The 12,625-nt window shown below is 43.7% G+C and overlaps 2 protein-coding genes and 1 non-coding gene across 3 annotated transcripts; all 3 read right to left on the bottom strand.

Moving 5' to 3' along the window:
* Positions 1 to 693: 693 nt before the first annotated feature.
* Positions 694 to 2,744, bottom strand: LOC112757471 (uncharacterized). The gene is made up of 3 exons (XM_025806051.1): positions 1,488 to 2,744; positions 983 to 1,121; positions 694 to 929 (listed from the first exon to the last, which is right to left on the bottom strand). Exons 1-3 carry the CDS (start codon positions 2,742 to 2,744, stop codon positions 694 to 696), a joined length of 1,632 nt encoding a protein of 543 aa, XP_025661836.1.
* Positions 2,745 to 4,012: 1,268 nt separating this feature from the next.
* On the bottom strand, positions 4,013 to 5,302 carry LOC112757470 (uncharacterized). The gene has a single exon (XM_025806050.1). The coding sequence runs from the start codon at positions 5,300 to 5,302 to the stop codon at positions 4,013 to 4,015; it is 1,290 nt and encodes a 429-aa protein (XP_025661835.1).
* A 4,190-nt stretch (positions 5,303 to 9,492) lies between these two features.
* On the bottom strand, positions 9,493 to 9,600 carry LOC112761032 (small nucleolar RNA R71). The gene has a single exon (XR_003181441.1). It is a non-coding gene; the product is annotated as a small nucleolar RNA R71 (small nucleolar RNA).
* Between the last annotated feature and the right edge of the window lie 3,025 nt (positions 9,601 to 12,625).

The following is a 12,625-nucleotide window of genomic DNA, read 5'->3' as shown; positions in this document are numbered from 1 at the left end:
CTCGGAAGTGAACTCTTGTAACTTGCGTTTTGTTTCCTTGTAGAATACTTGTTGAAACCGTTAACTTTTATACTTTAGTGGTCGCTGGTGCTTCTAATTATCGCTTTATCTGTTTTGTTAGTAGCGTTTTGTTTTTTACCGTTTTTTCGGTGTGAACTTATTGCTTGTGTCCGTTCTGCCGTTATGTTGGTAATCAGGCGAAACCGTTTGGTCTTATTACGGGCGTTTTTATGGCTTTGACGTGTTTGGCTCTCGGGTGATCATCCGGGTTGCCGTATCGTTGTCCCGTTTGTCATTCGATACATATTGGGGAATAGTAGATAGGAGAATTTGGACAAGTAAAAAGTAGTCATTAGCTAGACAGTTCTTTGAACACGGTAGGTGTTTAATGAGAGTAAATAATTGGAAATTAACATTTGATAAGATTAAACACCTATCTAACTCGCTGGGCCGCTTGGCTAATGTGCTCAAGCTACGAGTAGAATCTTCTTAGGTTACCTGCGTTCCATGTTCTCGGATTCTTGCCGTCGAGACTTTCCAGCTTGTAGGCGCCTTTGCCAAGCACTTCTCTGACTCTGTAGGGCCTTCCCAGTTTGCCGCCAGTTTTCCTTCTCTTGGGGACGGCGGCCCGATGTTGTTTCATCGTAGGACGAGGTATCTTTCCTCAAATTCTTCTGGACTGGTTGTCGCAGGCTATCTCTGTTCAGCATACCTGACAATGGCCATCTCTCTGACCTCGTCACCAGATCTTTGTCCACTGCCTTCTACTCCGCAAGGATAGCCGCGGACTCGGCTCTCCGATCTCCACAGTATCACGGCTTCGACCCCATATGTTAAGCGAAAGGGAGTTTTCCCGTGGAGCTTTGCTCGTTGTCCGATAGAACAGAGAACCGAGGCGAGCTCGTCGGCCCACGCGCCTTTCTTGCTATCTAAACGCTTTTTAAGACCCAGTAAGATGATCTTATTTACAGATTCCACTTGCCCGTTTGTTTGGGGGTGTTCGACTGAGGAGAACTTCTGTTTATCCCCAAGCCGATGAGAAACTCTGCGAACTTCTTGTCAGTGAATTGCGTCCCGTTATCTGAGATGACGATTTCCGGGATGCCGAAGCGAGTTATCACCTGCCTCCACATGAACTTCCTACAATTGGATGAGGATATGCTGGCAAGCGGTTCAGCCTCTATCCATTTGGTGTAGTAGTCGATGACAACTATGAGGTATTTGACCTGTCCTGGGCCAATTAGGAAGGGTCCCAAGAGGTCGACTCCCCACTGTGCGAAGGGTCGAGTGGACGTTAGTAAACTCAGCTCGGAGGCTGGCGCTCTGTGGAAGTTGGCGTTTTGTTGACACTTTGCGCATTTCCTTATAAACTCCTTGGAGTCATTCATCATGGTCGGCCAGTAGTACCCAGCTCGGATGAGCTTCCTTTCTAGGGCTTTGCCCCCGATACGGTGGCCGCAGCACCCCTCATGGACTTCTCTGAGAACGTAGTCCGTCTGGTCGGGGTGCAGACACTTCAGCAAAGGTTGGCTGAGTTCCTTTTTGAATAGCTGATCCTGTATGATCGTATATTTGGCGGCCTCCCTTCTTATCGCTTTGGCATCCTTCTCGTCCTGGGGGAGTTTGCCGTTTTCCAAGAAGTCAGCGATGGGGTCCATCCAAGAAGGGGCTGATTTGGTCAGGTGGAGGGCAACTGCTGGCTCTTTCGTGATGCCCTGGATGAGGGAGCGGTTGCCGGTTCCAGGTTTTGTGCTCGCCAGCTTGGATAGGAGGTCAGCCCGTGTGTTCCTCTCCCTGGAAATGTGTTGGACCGTGACCTCTTCAAATTGTTTGCCCAGCTCTTTGACCTTCTCTAAGTACTTCTGTAGTAATGAATCTCTGGCTGGATAGCTCCCGTTCACTTGCGAAGTGATGACTTGCGAGTCACTGCATATTTCCAACCTCTTGGCTCCGACTTCCTGGGCTAGAACTAAACCCCCTAGGAGGGCTTCGTATTCTGCTTGGTTGTTTGATACGGGAAACTCAAACTTAATCGATTGTTCATAGACGACTCCTGCCGGACTTTCTAAAATGATCTTGGCGCCCCCAGACGTCTGGTTGGAGGCTCCATCTACATGGAGCTTCCACCGTGTGTCCGTGTCCTCCGTTGGATTCCCAGTTACTTCCACCAGGAAGTCGGCCATTGCTTGCACCTTAATCGCGTGTCGGGGTTCGTAGCCTATGTCGTATTGGGATAGTTCGATGGCCCAGGTCATCATTCTTCCCGCTAGATCGGGCTTTTGGAGCACCTGACGAATCCCCTGGTCCGTTTTCACGACCACCTGGTGACTCTGGAAGTATTGTCGCAATCGGCGGGAGGAGACCAGAAGTGCCAACGCCAGCTTCTCTAGCTTGCTGTATCTGAGTTTTGCCCCTTGCAGTGCTCTACTCACAAAGTAGATCGGTTGCTGGGCCTTCCCTTCTTCCCGTACCAATACCGTTGTGAGCGCCCCCTCTGTGATGGCTAGGTATAGATAGAGTGGTTCTCCGGCTTTCGGCTTCCCGAGCATTGGGGGTGCTGCTAGAATCTCTTTGAAGTGGTTGAAGGCTTCTTCGCACGCGGGGGTCCACTCAAATGCTATTCCCTTTTTAATCAAAGCAAAAAAGGGTAGGGCCTTTGCTGCTGACGCACCGAGGAATCGGGACAACGCTGTGAGCCTTCCCGTCAGCTGCTGAACATCTTTAATGCAGCCCGGACTCCTCATCTAGAGTATTGCTTGGCACTTTTCAGGGTTGGCCTCTTCTCCCCTCTAGGTTATCATGAATCCCAAAAATTTTCCGGCCTCCATGGCAAAAGCGCACTTAAGCGGGTTGAGCCTCATGCCGTGTTGTCGGAGGAACGCGAACACGTTCTCCAGGTCACTTATGAGATCGTCTGGGCGGGTGGTTTTTGCGAGGATATCATCCACTTAGACTTCTACCATTTTGCCGATGAGGTTGCTGAATATTTTGTTCATCAGTCTCTGGTACATTGCCCCTGCGTTCTTTAGGCCAAACGGCATCACTCTATAGCAGTAGGTCCCCCCTGGCGTTATGAACGCCGTTATATCCTCGTCTGGCCAGTGCATCGGTATCTGATTGTAACCGGAGTAGGCATCCATAAAACTCAGATACCGGTATCCCGCAGCCGCGTCGACGAGTGCGTCGATGTTGGGAAGGGGGTAGCAATCCTTAGGGCATGCTTTATTAAGATCGGAGTAGTCCACACACATTCTCCATTTCCCATTGTGCTTTTTTACCAAGACCACGTTTGATAGCCAGGTCGAATAGTCTAGCTCCCGGATGAACCTTGCTTCGAGGAGGCCGGCCGTCTGTCTGTACACTTCCTCCACTCTCTCCTGAGACATTTTTCTCCTTCTTTGGGCCACTGGTTTGGCTTCCGGTCTGACGGCTAGGTGGTGCGACATGAGATTGGAGTTTATGCCCGGCATGTCGGCAGGTGTCCAGGCAAACAAATCGCCATTAGCTCTGATCATTTCCATCAAAGGTTCTTTTAACTCATGGGGGAGGTTCCTATTCACGAACGTGAATTTTTCCTCTGAGTTCCTGACCCTAAACTTCTCTAGGTCCCCTTCGGGTTCGGGTCTCGGTTTGTCATCGACTCTGGCATCCAGGTCGGCGAGAAGTATTCCCGATGCCTCTTTAGACTTTTTCCTTAACGAGAGACTGGCGTTGTCGCAAGCGACTGCCGTTTCCAGGTCTCCTCTCACAGATCCTACTAAACCTTCTTCAGTTATGAACTTCATTACTAACATCCTTGTGCTGATGACTCCTCCTAGGTCGTTGATTGTCTTTCTCCCCAGGATGATGTTGTAGGCTGTGGAGTCCCGTAGGATCACAAATTCGGCCATTACCGTTCTCTTCCCCTGTCCTTGTCCCAGTGAGATCGGCAGGGTAATTATGCCATCTGGCTTGATGAAATGGTCGCCAAGCCCTACGACACCGTGCTGGTGCGTCTGTAGGTCGTCGTCCCTCAGGCCCAAAGCATCGAACACATTGCGGAACATGATGTTCGAGTCTGCCCCGTATCTACAAGGATTCGTTTGACGAGACCGGTTCCTACCCTGGCCGTTATGACCATGGGAGGACTCTCTCCGATCTCGTCGAACCACTGATCTTCCGGGCCGAACGAAATGGGTGGGAGCTTCCTAGTGCTTCGTGTGGAGGATGAGGAGACCACCAGGACTTTGGCGTCTTTCTTGTGTGCCGACTTTGACCTAGGTGCTGCATTCCTAGCTGTTACCACGTTCACTATGGTGAGGCCCTGGTCGTCGTCCTCCGGTTCTTGGCATCGCTTCGGTGCCCGAGTCTTATACTCACCATCGTGGTCGCAATTTCGTTGCCTCGGCTCCCTTATGAGGTGGGAAAATGCGGCTAGCTTTCCATCCCTGATGGCCTGCTCCAGCGCGTCCTTTAGATCGAAGCAGTCTTGGGTTTTATGCCCATAGCCCTTGTGATAGTCACAGTAGAGGCTTTGGTTTCCCCTTGTTCGTTCCTTCAGTGGTCGGGGCTTCGACAAGATCCCCTTTTCGGTAATTTGTTGATAAACTTCCATGATCGGCGCGGTGAGGGGGGTGTAGTTGGTGAACTTCCCAACACGAGGAAATGGTCTGGGAGCCTTGCTCGGGCCGCCGTCTCTGGCGTGTTCCTTTTGTCCTTCTCCGCTTCCGCGGTGCTGGTCTTGATTGTGAGCGGGCTGCCGTTTGTTGGCAGCCACGACTCGGCTCACTTCTTCGTCGTTGATGTACTCCTTGGCCATACATTGGATTTCCTGCATACTCCACACTGGTTTCGTGGTAAGGTGCTTTCTGAAGTCCTCGTTCAGAAGTCCATTCGTCAGGCATAAACTCGCGACCGAGTCTGTCAGTCCGTCGATTTCCAGGCATTCATCGTTGAATCTTTCTAAGTATTTCCTAGTCGACTCGTCGGGTTGCTGGGTTACCCCGAGCAGGTTGATTGGGTGCTTCGCCTTTGCGATCCTAGTCGTGAATTGGGCTAAGAAGGCGTGGCTGATGTCTGCGAAGCCGGTCACCGAGCCCTGCGGGAGGTTATTGAACCACCGTATTGCAGGCCCCGCCAGGGTGACCGGGAAGGCGAGGCATCTTACCTCGTCTCCCACTCCCTCAAGGTTCATTCTGGCCTCAAAGGCCGTGAGGTGTTCCAGCGGGTCTTGCGTTCCGTCGTACCTCATGTCCGTTGGCTTGTCAAAGTGTTTTGGCAGCCGGACCTCGAGTATGGAACGATGAAATGGGGTCGCCCCCATTATTTCGAGTCCCCGCGTTCTCCTCGTTCTTCCTTCGTCGTCCTTCCGACGAGCGTCTTCGGTTCCCCAACCTGTAGTGTGCCGCCATTCTTGTCTGGCGTAGATGACAGGGTCATGGCGTCTCCTAGTGCGTTGATGAGCGGATAATTTATACGCTTTTTGACATTGTTTTTAGTATGTTTTTAGTAGGATCTAGTTATTTTTAGGGATGTTTTTAATAGATTTGTGTTAAATTCACATTTCTGGACTTTACTATGAGTTTGTGTGTTTTTCTGTGATTTCAGGTATTTTCTGGCTGAAATTGAGGGACTTGAGCAGAAATCAGATTCAGAGGTTGAAAAAGGACTGCTGATGCTGTTGGATTCTGACCTCCCTGCACTCAAAGTGGATTTTCTGGAGCTACAGAACTCGAAATGGCACGCTTCCAATTGCGTTGGAAAGTAGACATCTAGGGCTTTCCAGAAATATATAATAGTCCATACTTTGGCCAAGAATTGACGACGTAAACTGGCGTTCAACACCAGCTTTCTACCCAAATCTGGCGTCCAGCACCAGAAAAGGATCCAAAACCAGAGTTGAACGCCCAAACTGGCACAAAAACTGGCGTTCAACTCCACAAATGGCCTCTGCACGTGCAACACTTAAGCTCAGCCCAAACACACACCAAGTGGGCCCCGGAAGTGGATTTATACATCAAATACTTACTCATGTAAACCCTAGTAGCTAGTTTATTATAAATAGGACCTCTTACTATTGTATTAGGCATCTTTGGATTACCTTATGATCCTTTGATCACGTTTTAGGGGGCTGGCCATCTCGGCCATGCCTGGACCTTCACTTATATATTTTTAATGGTAGAGTTTCTACACTCCATAGATTAAGGTGTGGAGCTCTGCTGTTCCTCAAAGATTAATGCAAAGTACTACTGTTTTCTATTCAATTCTTCTTATTTCGCTTCTAAGATATCCATTCGCACCCAAGAACGTGATGAAGGTGATGATTATGTGTGACGCTCATCATCCTTCTCCCTTATGAACGCGTGCCTGACAAACACTTCCGTTCTACATGAATTAAGCTAGAATGAATATCTCTTAGATCTCCTAACCAGAATCTTCGTGGCGTAAGCTAGAATGATGGCGGCATTCAAGAGAATCCGGAAGGTCTAAACCTTGTTTGTGGTATTCCGAGTAGGATTCAATGATTGAATGACTGTGACGAGCTCCTAACTCGCGATTGCAGGGCGTTAGTGACAGACGCAAAAGGATAGTAAATCCTATTCCAGCATGATCGAGAACCGACAGATGAATAGCCCTGCCGTGACAGGGTGCGTGAGCATATTATTCACTGAGAGGATAAGATGAAGCCATTGACAAGGGTGATGCCTCCAGACGATTAGCCGTGCCGTGACAGGGCATTGGATCATTTTCCCGAGAGATGACCGAAAGTAGCCATTGACAGTGGTGATGTATCACATAAAGCCAGCCATGGAAAGGAGTAAGACTGAATGGATGAAGATAGTAGGAAAGCAGAGGTTCAGAGGAACGAAAAGCATCTCCATTCGCTTATCTGAAATTCCTACCAATGAATTACATAAGTATCTCTATCCCTATTTTATTATATAATACTCGAAAACACCATTATCACTTTATATCTGCCTGACTGAGATTTACAAGGTGACCATAGCTTGCTTCATACCAACAATCTCCGTGGGATTCGACCCTTACTCACGTAAGGTATTACTTGGACGACCCAGTGCACTTGCTGGTTAGTTGTATCGAAATTGTGACAAGCATGAATTAAGATCAGAGCACCAAGCTTTGGAGCCATTACCAGGATTTGTTCGAGCCTAGAGATCACAATTTCGTGCACCAAGTTTTTGGCGCCGTTGCCGGAGATTGTTTGAGTTTGGACAACTGACGGTTCATCTTGTTGCTCAGATTAGGTAATTTTCTTTTTGTTTTATTTTCAAAAATTTTTCAAAAATCTTTCAAAATTTTCTCCTTTGTTTTCAAAAAAAAAAAAAAGAAAAAAAATGTTTTCAAAAATAAATTATTCTATGGCTTCAGAATTTTTAAGAATGAATTCTAGTGTTTCATGAAGCATGTTGAAGCCTGGCTGGCTGTAAAGCCATGTCTCAATCCTTATACTCAAGAGAAGAGCTTCTTTATCTTTCTTAGCCAATTGGCTGTTGAATGTAAGGAATGTCAGGCGTGTCATGTCTGAGTTACATACTAAAGCTTGGCTGGCTATTAAGCCATGCCTGACCCTTTGATTGGAGCTTTAGAGCATAAGATTCCTGGAATTCATGTTGAAAATTTTGGAATCCTTATTTTTTCTTTTTCATATAATTTTTCGAAAAATATAAAATAAAAATCCAAAAAAATTTAGAAAATCATAAAAATCAAAAATATTTTTGTGTTCTTGTTTGAGTCTTGAGTCATATCATAAGTTTGGTGTCAATTGTATGTGCATCTTGCATTTTTCGAAAATTTCATGCATTCATGGTGTTCTTCATGATCTTCAAGTTGTTCTTGGTAAGTCTTCTTGTTTGATCTTGATGATTTTTTGTTTTGTGTCTTTTCATGTTTATCATATGCATTCTTGGATTCTTAGTGTGTAAGCATTAAAGAATTCTAAGTTTGGTGTCTTGCATGTTTTCTTTGCATTAAAATTTTTTCAAAATTGTGTCTATGTTGTTCATCTTGACATTTATGGTGTTCTTGGTGTTCATCTTGACATTCATAGCATTCTTGCATGCATTCATTGTTTTGATCTAAAAATTTCATGCATTGCATAATTTTCATGTTTTTCATAAAAATTTCAAAAATAAAAAAAATATCTTTCCCTTTTTCTCTCATCAAATTCGAAAATTTGAGTTGACTTTTTCAAAAATTTTTAAAAAATCAAGTTATTTCTTATGAGTCAAATCAAATTTTCAATTTGAAAATCTTATCTTTTTCAAAATCTTTTTCAAAAATCAAATCTTTTTCAAAATTCTTAGTTATTTTCGAAAATTAAAAAAAAATTTTTTTCAAAAATCTTTTTCTTATTTTTATACCAAATTTTCGAAAATAACATAAACAATTAATGTTTTGATTCAAAAATTTGAAGTTTGTTACTTGCTTGTTAAGAAAGATTCAAACTTTAAGTTCTAGAATCATATCTTGTGATTTCTTATGAATCAAGTCATTAATTGTGATTTTAAAAATCAAATCTTTTTCAAAACTAATTTCAATCATATCTTTTCAAAAATATCTACTTATCTTATCTTTTTCAAAAAATATCTTTTCAAAATATCTTTTCTAACTTCCTAACTTCTTATCTTTTCAAATTTGTTTCAACTAACTAACTAACTTTTTGTTTGTTCCTTAACTTTTTCAAAACTACCTAACTAATTCTCTCTCTCTCATTTTTCGAAAATATCTTCCCCCTTTTTCAAAATTTCTTTTTAATTTATTAATTATTTTAATTTTTAAGTCTTAATTTTTGAAAATTACTAACATTTTTCAAAAACTATTTTCAAAAATCACTAACTCTTTTTCAAAAATTATTTTCAAAAATTCTCTTCTCTCTCATCTCCTTCTATATTTTTTTTATTCATCTACTAACATCTCTCCCTCATTCAAAAAAAAAAAGATCTCTATTATTATTATTTTTCTGTGCCTTCTTCTTTGTCATATGAGCAGGAGCAAGGACAAGAATATTCTTGTTGAAGCAGATCCAGAACCTGAAAGGACTCTGAATTACAACTAACCAGTAAGCACCTGTTAGGAATTTTCAAACAGGAAGAGGAGATGGCAGCCGAAAATAATAATAATGTAAGGAAGATGCTTGGTGACTTTACTGCACCTAATTCCAATTTACATGGAAGAAGCATCTCCATTCCTGCCATTGGAGCAAACAACTTTGAGCTGAAACCTCAATTAGTTTCTCTGATGCAGCAGAACTGCAAGTTTCATGGACTTCCATATGAAGATCCTTTTCAGTTCTTAACTGAATTCTTGCAGATATGTGATACTGTTAAGACTAATGGAGTAGATCCTGAAGTCTACAGGCTCATGCTTTTCCCTTTTGCTGTAAGAGACAGAGCTAGATTATGGTTGGATTCTCAACCCAAAGACAGCCTGAACTCTTGGGATAAGCTGGTCACGGCTTTCTTAGCCAAGTACTTTCCTCCTCAAAAGCTGAGCAAGCTTAGAGCTGATGTTCAAACCTTCAGACAGAAAGAAGGTGAATCCCTCTATGAAGCTTGGGAAAGATACAAACAGTTGACCAAAAAGTGTCCTTCTGACATGCTTTCAGAATGGACCATCCTGGATATATTCTATGATGGTTTATCTAAGCTATCAAAGATGTCACTGGACACTTCTGCAGGTGGATCCATTCACCTAAAGAAAACGCCTGCAGAAGCTCAAGAACTCATTGACATGGTTGCTAATAACCAGTTCATGTACACTTCTGAAAGGAATCCCGTGAGTAATGGGACGCCTATGAAGAAGGGAGTTCTTGAAGTTGATACTCTGAATGCCATATTGGCTCAGAATAAAATATTGACTCAGCAAGTCAATATGATTTCTCAGAGTCTGAATGGAATGCAAGCTGCATCCAACAGTACTCAAGAGGCTTCTCCTGAAGAAGAAGCTTATGATCCTGAGAACCCTGCAATAGCAGAGGTGAACTACTTAGGTGAACCTTATGGAAACACCTATAACTCATCATGGAGAAATCATCCAAATTTCTCATGGAAGGATCAAAAGCCTCAACAAGGCTTTAACAATGGTGGAAGAAACAGGTTTAACAACAGCAAGCCTTTTCCATCATCAACTCAGCAACAGACAGAGAACTCTGAACAAAATGCTTCTAATTTAGCAAATCTAGTCTCTGATTTATCTAAAGCCACTGTAAATTTCAGGAATGAAACAAGGTCTTCCATTAGAAATCTGGAAGCACAAGTGGGCCAGCTGAGTAAAAGGATCACTGAAATCCCTCCTAGTACTCTCCCAAGCAATACAGAAGAGAATCCAAAAGGAGAGTGCAAGGCCATTGACATAAGCGCCATGGCCGAACCTGTGAGGAGAGGAGAGGACGTGAATCCCAAGGAGGAAGACCTCCTGGGACGTCCAGTGGTCAATAAGGAGCTTCCCTCTGAGGAACCAAAGGAATCTGAGACTCATCTAGAGACCATAGAGATCCCATTGAACCTCCTTATGCCCTTCATGAGCTCTGATGAGTATTCCTCTTCTGAAGAGAATGAGGATGTTACTGAAGAGCAAACTGCCAAGTTTCTTGGTGCAATCATGAAGCTAAATGCCAAATTATTTGGCATTGATACTTGGGAAGTTGAACCTCCCTTGTTCATCAATGAACTAAGTGATCTGGATCAACTGACATTGCCTCAGAAGAGACAGGATCCTGGAAAGTTCATAATACCTGTACCATAGGCACCATGATCTTTAAGGCTCTGTGTGACCTTGGTTCAGGAATAAACCTTATGCCCCTCTCTGTAATAGAGAAACTGGGAATCTATGGGGTGCAAGCTGCTAAAATCTCATTAGAGATGGCAGACAGCTCAAGAAAACAGGCTTATGGACAAGTAGAGGACGTGTTAGTAAAGGTTGAAGGCCTTTACATCCCTGCTGATTTCATAGTCCTGGATACTGGAAAGGAAGAGGATGAATCCATCATCCTAGGAAGACCTTTCCTGGCCACAGCAAGAGCTGTGATTGATGTTGACAGAGGTGAAATATTCCTTCAATGGAATGAGAACTCCTTTGTGTTTAAAACTCAAGGATCTCCCTCTGCAACCATGGAGAGGAAGCAGAAAAAGCTTCTCTCCAAGCAGAGTCAACCAGAGCCCCCACAGTCAAACTCTAAGTTTGGTGTTGAACTCCCATATCCAAACTCTAAGTTTGGTGTTGGAGAGTCTCAACAAAGCTCTGCACATCTGTGAGGCTCCATGAGAGCCCACTGTCAAGCTATTGACATTAAAGAAGCGCTTGTTGGGAGGCAACCCAATGTTTATTTATCTAACTATATTTTTCTTAGTTATGTGTCTTTATAGGTTCATGATCATGAGGAGTCACAAAATAAATATAAAAATTGAAAACGGAATCAAAAACAGCAGAAGAAAAATCACACCCTGGAGGAGCATCTGTCTGGCGTTCAAACGCCAGAACAGAGCATAGTTCTGGCGCTGAATGCCCAGAATGGGAGCATCCTGGCGCTGAACGCCCAGAACAAGCATGGTTCTGGCGTTCAACGCCAGAAATGGCAGCAAAGGGGCGTTGAACGCCCAAAATGGGCACCAACCTGGCGCTGAACGCCCAGAGTTGTGTGCAAGGGCATTTTACATGCCTAAATTGGTGCAGGGATGTAAATGCCTTGACACCTCAGGATCTGTGGACCCCACAGGATCATCTCAGGATCTGTGGACCCCACAGGATCCCCACCTACCTCATCATCTCTCTTTCCATTCATGATCATCCCTTCTTTTTTTTCATTTACCACTCACATCCATACACCCACTACCTTCAAAAATTCAACATCTATCTCCCACCCAATCCCACCCATATGGCCGAATACACACTCCCATCCATCTCCTCCATATCTTCTTCTTATTCTTCTATTCTTTCTTCTTTTGCTCGAGGGCGAGCAACATTCTAAGTTTGGTGTGGTAAAAGCATAGCTTTTTTGTTTTTTCCATAACCATTGATGGCACCTAAGGCCAGAGAAACCTCTAGAAAGAGGAAAGGGAAGACAAAAGCTTCCATCAAGGGTCTATAGCTCAGTGGTAGAACATTTGACTGCAAATCAAGAGATCCCTGAGATACCTCAGGGGATACATTTTCTTCCACACAATTATTGGAAGCAACTAAGGGTGGAACATCAAGAGCACTCCATCATCCTTCATGAAATCAGAGAAGATCTAAAAGCAATGAAGGAGGAGCCACAAAGGCAAGGAAAAAACATAGAAGAGCTCAAGAACATCATTGAAACGCCATCATCACTAAGGTGGATTCATTCCTTGCTCTTATTTCTTCTGTTTTTCGTTTTTATATGTTATGTGCTTATATATGTTTGTGTCTTCATTACATGATCATTAGTAGTTAGTAACTATGTCTTAAAGATATGAATGTCCTATGAATCCATCACCTCTCTTAAATAAAAACTGTTTTAATTTAAAAGAACAAGAAGTACATGAGTTTCGAATTTATCCTTGAACTTAGTTTAATTATATTGATGTGGTGACAATGCTTCTTGTTTTCTGAATGAATGCTTGAACAGTGCATATGTCTTTTGAAGTTGTTGTTTAAGAATGTTAAA

Source organism: Arachis hypogaea, chromosome 16 (assembly GCF_003086295.3).
Source record: "Arachis hypogaea cultivar Tifrunner chromosome 16, arahy.Tifrunner.gnm2.J5K5, whole genome shotgun sequence".
Classification (NCBI taxonomy): Eukaryota; Viridiplantae; Streptophyta; class Magnoliopsida; order Fabales; family Fabaceae; genus Arachis; species Arachis hypogaea.
Note: the sequence above shows the minus strand (reverse complement) of the source record. Positions and strands in the feature narration are given on the sequence as shown.